The sequence below is a fragment of the Doryrhamphus excisus genome, linkage group LG21 (assembly GCF_037039965.1).
Source record: "Doryrhamphus excisus strain RoL-2023G ecotype Guam linkage group LG21, RoL_Dexc_Guam_v1.1, whole genome shotgun sequence".
Taxonomy (NCBI): Eukaryota; Metazoa; Chordata; class Actinopteri; order Syngnathiformes; family Syngnathidae; genus Doryrhamphus; species Doryrhamphus excisus.
In genome coordinates this window covers 6,415,401-6,425,000 of record NC_136377.1, presented here as the reverse complement: position 1 = coordinate 6,425,000, position 9,600 = coordinate 6,415,401, and the positions used below count along the sequence as shown (strand labels likewise).

At 41.9% G+C, this 9,600-nt stretch overlaps 2 protein-coding genes across 4 annotated transcripts in view; one reads left to right on the top strand and one right to left on the bottom strand.

Annotated features, from left to right (window-relative positions):
* LOC131138490 (interferon regulatory factor 2-binding protein 1-like) overlaps window positions 1-1,382 on the top strand; it is a 5,855-nt gene extending 4,473 nt beyond the window's left edge. The window contains exon 2 of the mRNA XM_058087445.2: window positions 630-1,382. The gene's annotated coding sequence lies outside the window, so the exon portion shown is untranslated. The remainder of the gene's footprint in view (window positions 1-629) is intronic.
* A 1,781-nt stretch (window positions 1,383-3,163) lies between these two features.
* On the bottom strand, window positions 3,164-8,731 carry micu2 (mitochondrial calcium uptake 2). 3 transcript variants are annotated; one of them, XM_058086077.2, is made up of 12 exons: window positions 8,448-8,731; window positions 7,907-8,033; window positions 7,784-7,815; window positions 6,851-6,926; window positions 6,697-6,744; window positions 6,439-6,521; window positions 6,037-6,090; window positions 5,867-5,964; window positions 4,664-4,835; window positions 4,425-4,533; window positions 4,187-4,344; window positions 3,164-3,347 (listed from the first exon to the last, which is right to left on the bottom strand). In XM_058086077.2, the coding sequence occupies exons 1-12, from the start codon at window positions 8,649-8,651 to the stop codon at window positions 3,246-3,248; spliced, it is 1,263 nt and encodes a 420-aa protein (XP_057942060.2). In that variant the 5' UTR covers window positions 8,652-8,731; the 3' UTR covers window positions 3,164-3,245. The 3 variants fall into 3 exon arrangements, with proteins under 3 accessions (XP_057942060.2, XP_057942059.2, XP_057942061.2); XM_058086076.2 differs by having other exon boundaries at window positions 7,907-8,036; window positions 8,448-8,730; XM_058086078.2 differs by having other exon boundaries at window positions 3,164-3,335; window positions 7,907-8,036; window positions 8,448-8,729.
* Between the last annotated feature and the right edge of the window lie 869 nt (window positions 8,732-9,600).

Sequence of the window (9,600 nt, the reverse complement as noted above, 5' to 3'; positions counted from 1 at the left end):
ATAGCAGGGTGTTCAAATACTTATTTTCTTCACTGTACATGTGTGAGTGTATGTATACGTGTGTGTGTGTGTGTATGTATATATATATATATATATATATGTGTGTGTGTGTATATATATAGATATATATAGATATGAGATTAGAACTATGTTAAACATTTCTTTTACCGTATTGGCGTTATATTTCTTTTGCAATGCGAGCACGGAACATTTTGCCCTGTGTTGTTTATTGGTGCCAATCACTGTCGCCACTGAGAAAACTGCACGCCGGTCGTGGGGCTGTCAGCTGTGGCAAGGCCCCACCAGAAACCATGGCTTCCGTGCTGCTCTATAGGAGTCCTCAAGTCAATAATACCAAGGGCTGAAGAATGAGCATAAGAGTCCCCTTTAAGGAGGTCCTCAGTAGAGCTTCTAAATGCAAAAGGAAGAAATGGGAGTGAGACTTTAGTGTCAACAAGCGTTAAAGTGAAATAGGCTGAATCAGCTGGCTCACGTCTCTTTCTTCTTTTTGCATTTTGAAGATCGACCAACAACCTCCAATGCAAAATGGCATTTTTCAACATGTTCTTCAGTATTGTGAAGATGTTTAAAAGTGATCTCTACCCCCCCCCCCCCCCCCCCACACACAGTGGACGATGATGATGATGATTCCAAAGCACTTCCCTACCGTGTCCAGCAGAGATCCACTCGGTCTGTGCGGTTCGTTCGTCGTCGCCGCCTCCACGAGGACGAGACTGTTGGCGTAAAGGACTCGACAAGACTCGCTCACACTTTTTCTCTTCAGGCCTCATTTTCAAAGTTGGAAAGCACACGTTTTTGTTGGAATAAGAACGACAATCTACTTTGTCTTTCATTTGTGTTGTTGTTGTTGACGATGGTGGGCTCACACGGATGACCTTAACATGTTCCTCAAACTAAACAATGAATGTTGATGAAAATGTGGCGGAGCTCCTTACCTTTTTAAAAGCCGAGGATTGGAGTCATGCGACCTCACACGCGTCTCTTACTATTGGTATTCACCGTCTGTCAAAAAAAATGTGAATTTGCTTTCAATATGGCGACGTGATTTCTATTTTTGATACAATTCCAGTGTGTTCATAGTCATGGGAAGACCAAAGATGGCTTCATACTCGTTTATCATTTGTGTACGCTGTAATCTTGCTATCATTTATTTCTTTCACAGCGGTATGCTTCTTTTTTCAATTCCTTCCTGAAATATGTATATGATAATTAGCACCACTTTTCAATGTTTAACCAACATACGTGTGATCTTAAGGATCAGTTCTACAATAAACTACCTTTTGTTTGATATTTCTGTCACAGAAATACATGCTATTTTTTTTTTTACAAACTTTATTCAATAAACACCAAAACGAACCCAACATCACATATTGGTTGGATGATTATTGCTCAGCTGACAGCAGGTAACGCCGACTGTAGTCTGAACATGACCTCTTTCGGACATGATACCCACGGCTAACCTTTTGACAACAACGTAAGGGGTGAGTATGTTGTTTTTTCAGATTTTTCAACTTGCTTCTAAAGCACTTTTCTGCTCAAAAATAAAGAGGAAACCTCACGCGCTCAGCAGGGACCCCAGAGGCCAGTGTTTGAATTTTGCGATTTTTGACAAAAAACATAAGGGGTTAGTATGTTGTTTTTTTCTGTTTTTTTCAACTTGCTTCTAATGCACTTTTCTGGTAAAAAATAAAGGGGAAACCTCACACACGCTAAAGAGGGACCCCAGAGGCATCCAAAAATGGCATAAAATACCAGTGTTTGAATTTTGCAATTTCTGACAAAAAATGTAAGGGGTTAGTATGTCGTTTTTTTCATTTTTTTCAACTTGCTTCTAATGCACCTTTCTGGTCAAAAATAAAGGGGAAACCTCACACACACTAAAGAGGGACCCCAGAGGCATCCAAAAATGGCATAAAATACCAGTGTTTGAATTTTGCAATTTCTGACAAAAAACGTAAGGGGTTAGTATGTCGTTTTTTTCATTTTTTTCAACTTGCTTCTAATGCACCTTTCTGGTCAAAAATAAAGGGGAAACCTCACACACGCTAAAGAGGGACCAGAGGCATCCAAAAATGGAATAAAATGCCACTGTTTGAATTATGTAATTTCTGACAAAAAAACGTAAGGGGTTAGTATGTCGTTTTTTCAGATTTTTCGACTTGCTTAATGCACTTTTCTGGTAAAAAAAAATCACGGGAAACCTCACACATATGCAACAGGGGCCTGAGAAGCACCCAAAAACGGCATAAAATGCCAGTGTTTGAATTTGGTGATTTCTGACAAAAAACGTAAGGGGTTAGTATGTCGTTTTTTTCAGATTTTTCAACTTGCTGCTAATGCACCTTTCTGGTAAAAAAAAAAAAACAAACAAACACGGGAAACCTCACACATACGCAACAGGGGCCTGAGAACCACCCAAAAACGGCATAAAATGCCAATGTTTGAATTTGGTGATTTTTTACAAAAAACGTAAGGGGTTAGTTTGTCATTTTTTCAACTTGCTTCTAATGCACTTTTCTGGTCAAAAATAAAACAATAATAAAACAACTTATATCCATTTGAAATTGTTTCAAAATTCAGAAAAAAGGCGTTATAACAGCATCTAGTTCAGAGGGGAAGATGCACTTGTTCTGACCTGATTTGCTTGGTTTGTTCCCGGTGTCCGACGAGGAACTCCACGGGGAAGGAAGGGGGAGGTGCCGGTAGACTGGTCCGTGTTGTGGTTGTACCCTTTTTAATGACGGACGTCTTGTCGAGCTTCCCGTGGTTCTTTGTGAATCTTTGTGTTTCCAAACATACAATTTAAACGTTGCGGGTGGATTAAATATAGAAATTTCCTTGCGCACGCACGTCAAATCTGTTTTGCTAGTTGTTGTATGTGCCTCACGATTTCCGTCTGTATTCAATACAAGACGCTAATGACGGTGCATTCAATGCACCTGGGAAACAGCAATTGGGGGGAAGTTTAACATTAACAATATAATTTAAATATATATACACTTTCATGCACTCATAATACGATGTGTAAGTATGAAACTAAGTATGAAAGTGTGCTAATTGACAACAACACACACAAGCTCATCCCACAACATGTTTAGTGAACACCATCATTTGTACATACAATAAGTGATATATATATATAAAAAATACAATTTTACATTTGTAATCTGAAAATGTCGTAGGGCAGCAGTGGGTCTCAAACGTGTCCTGGGATATCAGGTCACTCAGATGGGACACCCGCCGTCTCCCAGGGCTTCCTTGGCTCCCTTCAGGGTTTCTTGCTTCACACACTTCCAGTAGCCGGAGAAGCCATTCTGTGGATGCACCTGCACATGTTTATCACATGGAATAAAGCTAGGATACTTCCAGTACACGGGACTAGCAGAGTGACAGGGATTTCACGCCATGATGTGTGCGGGTAGGATCGGTGCATCGATGACTAGACCATCGGTTTGGTTATATCACACAAAAATCAGTACGGTGGCCATTTTTATGGTTTTCGGAATTTGTCTCAATGCAATTCTATGTTCTACTTTAGACTTGCCAACCTTGACGAAATCTAACAAAAGGTAAAAGGTAATAAATTCTGCTATGTGCTCATTTTCCTTTTTTTTGGAGCTGTGCAGTATGTTTTGAAGGGTCAAAATACATAAAAAGAGTACATGTTAGCAGGTTTGCTACTTTTGGCCGCCACAGTGGTGCACGTTTCATTCTGAGCACCTATATGTCCTCTCTTAACATCTAGAAACTTCCTCTGTGGTCTTCCCTTTCTTTTCCTACCTGGCAACCCCACCTCCAGCATCCTTCTAATCCAATACAATCACCGTCCCTCGTCCTCGCGTGGATGAACCACCTCAGGCTGACCTCTCTGACCTGGTCCTCCAGACAGGCTGTTTCTCTGATCTGTTCCTTTTCTAATCCTAAACATCCTCATCACTTCCAACGCCAATCTAAGCCTCTTCACCGCCAGATCTGGTTTATGTCTGTTGGTCAAGAGTAAAAAGTTACAGTGGATCCACGCGGATTTGTGATCCAGCATTTGCTAATGGTCCAGGGAATGATGATTTATGTACTAAGGTTCCTTTTGTGCATCACCCCCGCTACCATTCATCTTTTGGACTCTCCCAAGTGTCCCCGAATAAACAACAGTGATGGATTTACCCACCTTGAGGCCTCGCAGAACTCTGTCTTTCATCACTCCGATGAACTCCTTGTGGCTCAGGCAGTTGTCGCCGTCCATGTCGAAGAGTTTAAAGACGGTGTCCAACACGTTCTCCGACAGGTCGTGACCTGTGGCGATCCTCACAGCCCGCTTGAACTGGGCTACATTCAGAAGATGAGTGCATCAATTGTGAGACGAGGTTTTAGATTGTGCATCCGGAGCTCGAACGGAGGTCTTTTACCCATTCCCACGGGACGGTTGGCTTCAGTGACCATCTTCATGGATATTGCAAAGTCCTCCAGATTGTTGGTGAACAGGCAGAAGGCTTTGAACTCCTCGAATGTGATGCTCTGTCAATGTTTATGTTACACTTTAGTTTTCTGAAGTTCTGATGTTCTTTAGGTGAAAAAGTATAAAGAGTGACAGCATCTTTAACTTGACCTTCTGAACATGGGAACCACCGTGTGTATGTTCGAGTACCTGGCCAGCAGGGATTCTCTTCCTCATGTTTTCCCAGTAGACCTCGTTGTCTTCCTCATTGGTGTAGTGGAGTAGCCACTCGGCAAAGTCTTCCCGCCGCATCGTGTCCATTCCTTTGGAGAACTGCAGGAACTCCATCTCCTGGACTTCGGCCTGAAGGTCCTCCATGAACCTGCCAGACATACATGACAGGACATGCGTGTTCCGAGGATCCGCATCTCATACACTGACAGTCGAGGATTAGACAAAAATATTAGTCAAAATAGAACATTCAAAAGGGCTGCACGGTGGTCGAGTGGTTAGCACGCAGACCTCACAGCCAGGAGAACCGTGTTCAATTCCACCCTCGGCCATCTCTGTGTGGAGTTTGCATGTTCTCCCCGCTCTCCCCCGCTTTTCCTCACAAGGGATGCAGGGGTGCTGGAGCCTATCCCAGCTGTCTTCGGGCGAGAGGCGGGGTACACCCTGGACTGGTGGCCAGCCAATCACAGAGCACATATAGACAAACAACCATTCACACTCACATTCATACCCATGGACAATTTGGAGTCGCTAATTAACCTAGCATGTTTTTGGAATGTGGGAGGAAACCGGAGTACCCGGAGAAAACCCACACAGAGATGGCCGAGGGTGGAATTGAACTCTGGTCTCCTAGCTGCATGAAGTCAGCTATAAAATGTCTGACATCCTAAGAGTAAAAAAAACACTTCTCCTCCCATTCTGTGTGGAAGTGGTAAATATAGTGTATATATAAAATTCATTGATTCATTCATTTCCTACAGTTTACCCTCACGAGGGTCGCAGGGGTGCTGGAGCCTATCCCAGCTGTCTTTGGGCGAGAGGCGACGTACACACTGGACTGGTCGCCAGCCAATCACAGGGCACATATAGACAAACAACCATTCACACTCACATTCATTACTATGGACAATTTGGAGTCGCTAATTAACCTAGCATGTTTTTGGAATGTGGGAGGAAACCGGAGTACCCGGGGAAAACCCACGCATGCACGGGGAGAACATGCAAACTCCACACAGAGATGGTCAAGGGTGGAATTGAACTCTGAGGCCTGCTAGCTAACCACTCGCCTGCCATGCCGTGTATGTTATTTTTGAGGGCGTAGCTAATACTGTTCCTGGAGATGTTACTTGACATTATGCTTCCAAACCACATCCATTGTCCATCTGAAATGTGTCTCATTACTTGTGAAACTCTTGATACTGCAACTTGTTATCGCCCCTCTTCCCAAAGAAGTAGGCCTGCAGTGTGGTGTTCACAGGCTCCACTGCTTCCGTCGGTTTCTGGAAGCGTTCAGCAGACGGAACATCAAAAAAACTGGACAAAAAGGGGATGCTGATAAAACAAATACTCACCTCTGTGCCCGGCTTTGAGATTCTCATCTTACTTTTTCCAATGATGTTCTTAAGCTGCAAAAAAATAAGAAGGCTGAAAATGAAAACCACTGAAGCATTAAAGCAATTCACCTGGTATCCAAAAACAATACACTACAACAAAGATATTAACATTTTTTTAGAACGTGGGAGCAAACGGGACTAAGGAAAGTGCTGAGTCAGGCTACAAAGATGCAAACACATGGTATGCTGTATGAAACCTCACCTTCCGACTGTGACAGCATCAGTGCAGAGCATCAGGCAGCGTTAAAAAGCACATTTGAGAGCACAAATCAATGCATCTATAGCATAGATCTATAGAAAGATCCCCATGGCTCGGATACCACGTGATGGCTGCCAATTGGGATCTTCAGCCGTCTTTACCTTCATGAACTCCTTTTTGTCCACGTGCTCGTTCCCATCCACATCCAGCATTTTGAAAGCGATATGAAATCCTGTCCGTGGCTCTGCAACGGTATCAATTAATCAATAATAATAAACAAAGGCTAAGGCTATGTCCACTTCACGTAACTTTTCGTGTTGTGTCATAGCTGTTTGACAGTTATTGACGTACATATTTTGTTGCTTAATTTCCCAAATACTAAATTACCGGTGGCGGCCCGCTTCCTGGTTTCAACTTACTTGTCAGAATGGTGAGCAAGAAGAGATATTCCGTGTAGGATATCAAACCTGCATAACGAAACAGAATCAAAACAATTGACAGTTGCAGTTAGAAATATGAAAATAAACATTTTGGAGGGCTGCCGTAACCTTGTTCTGTTCACTCATGACTTACCGTTGTCCCCCCAGAGTCTGAACAAAGAGTTGCCAGGTCGAGCTTTGGAGGCGGCGGTCACCATCTTATCCACTTCCTGCAAAAATACAAACAATAGCCACGTTTACATGAGGAGTTTTTCTCTTTCCGAATGACCTTTCCGAAAGGAGCAATGGTATCCATGGAAAGGAATATTCCGATCGTGTGTCTAAATGCGCCACTATAATCAACCAGAATAGTCAATGGGGCATGCCCAGTAAAGCATAAACACCAACATCACGTGATACCGACTTCCTCCAGTTTTTCTTTCCCTTGTTGGAATAACTCCGTATTGCCAGTTTTTCCTTCGTCCAGTCTTGAAATTTAGTTTGAATCAAAAACAAACTTTCCGCAGCAGTCCAGTGCCGATTGCTCGCCTGCATTTTTTTAAATCGAAGAACGTCTCAAGCTGCGTGTTACGTCATATCTCAGCATTCGCTGAAAGAACGCACCCGGGAACAGGAAAAGATAAAGTTCAATCTTGCTAATATTTTATAATTAAGCTCGGCACATGTTTTATATAGATATGTATTTTCTTTTTTAATAAAACTGGACTTGTGAATGGCGTATAGAAGGGTTTAGATTCTGTTCCACAGATGGCGCTAATGCACACGAAAGCTGCTTGCCAATAAACAGAATAAATAGAACGCACCCTGACAACTTTCCGTTTGAGCGGGTACAAGATACCTCAATCGGATTGGGGAAAGGAATATTCCACCCCTCTGAATCCGATTATATATTCATTCAGATTGGCACTTTTCTTTCGGAATGAGGTTACATTCTTTCCGTTTGAGCAAATAACCCAAATGGAATTAGAATATTTGGGTCCATGTAAACGTGGCTACTGACACTGTTATCCCCCCAAAAGTACACCATGTGCAATAATATATTGAGCTTTCAGAGAAATGCACTTACTTCTTTTGTTAGGACTCTTTTCTGCAGTTTTCCTGAACAAATAGAAAACATAGTCAAAAAAACTTTTGTTCATGTTGCATTCATGTTGCCATTAATAAGAACGTAGAAAACAACGCTGCTTACGATCAACATTCTCCAGCATCACAGAGAAGAGGAAGTCTCTCGGTGTCATGTAGGGTTCCTCGTTGTAAACAACCGAGGCAAACTGGATAAAACGCCTCCTTCGGGCGGACATCTGTGGAGCCGGGGCCTGCTGAAACAGGACAAGAGGGCTTAAGCACCATCTCAAACAAGCATGCGTAGGTTTCACCATTTTGTTTCCACCATGGAACATGTTCCTCTGTAAATGTATTATTTTTCCAAATGATCTAAATTAAATAAAGTTTGTAGCTTCGCACCAGCTTAAACATGGAGGATGAAAAGAAACCTGGACTCTGGAAACCCAAACCAGATTACCAAGAAGTTTTTGACTCTACTTTGCCAATAATGACTCTGAGTCTGAAAGGAAGAGACCACTAGGGGGCGTTACACGTTGACAACGCCCTTTAAAACATACACTTAAGTTTTGTTACACTTTTAAAACAGCCTTATTAATTATAACTTTACGAACGTTTGTCTTGATAGTCAAGGTCAGAAATAAAAAGTGTTAGAGTTATATACTCACTTTTTGCTCTTCGGCGTGAACGACGAAGAGAGGCAAACTTGCGCTGTTTACATTAAATTTGTAATAATAACAGATGACCCCCGCTCCGACAATTGTACCCCCAATGGTGGGTCCGACAGCTCGGTGCCATTTTAAGCCTTTAGGAGACCGTGAGACCTTAACAGCATTCCTTAGCAAGTTCGCTGCTCTTCCAACGCAGGCCATTTCCTCAAAGTTAGCCTTCCTGTTGGTAGCTGACAGATAGCTCGCTGGTACAGTATGCTAGCTACTCTTGTGGCCACGCCCCCATGTGGCGGAAGACCCGGCTGCCTCTTCTTCTTCGGTTTTTATTGGCTGTTGGCAAACCGGAAAACCAGGTCACGTGAGGCAAAACAACCAACCCGGAAGCGCGAAACTTTATTATTTAAATATTCACGTATTTATATGCTGTTAAATAGTTCACAAATAGCATCGTTGAAAAAAATATTTATTGTTATTATTATTAGTTTTTATAATGATTCGAATTATGTTTAACAAAAAAAATCAGAAATCATTAAAAAATAACATTCAAGCCATTTCTTACTTAATTGTTTTTTTAGATTAATTTTGAAAAATGTATCAGTATCAACATCCGTATCGGCAATACCAGTCCTGTATTTACATGGTGTTGAATCAATACCAAAATTGGCAGTGTCGTCCAACTGTACTTGAAAATTAGCACAATGTGTATTTTTCCTATTACTTTTTTTTACCTATTATTTGGCTAGCAAAAAGAGTTGTAAAAACATGAAAGAGTAAAAATCATATATTTTTCTATGTCAAAACAGAAATGCACGTCTAGCATGTCTGTGGAAGGCACGATACGCTACAACTACAATGCTTTTCAGGTCTAAGATAGTTGTGATATAACTGATAATGTGATATCAATAATACACACATGACACACAACAATAACATACCAAGGGCTACTGTTATGATGTGAGTGTAAAGGTGACTATAGTAGTCATTTATTAATATTGGATACTGTTTGTATTTATTACTGTCCAAATGCACTGTACTATATTGATATTATACGGTTGGCAGATGGACTTCGGATACCTTGACTTCCCTTTAGACTCCAACTCCTCCCCCTCCTTCTCATCTTATGAATATTTGGCCACGCTGCAGTGAGGCG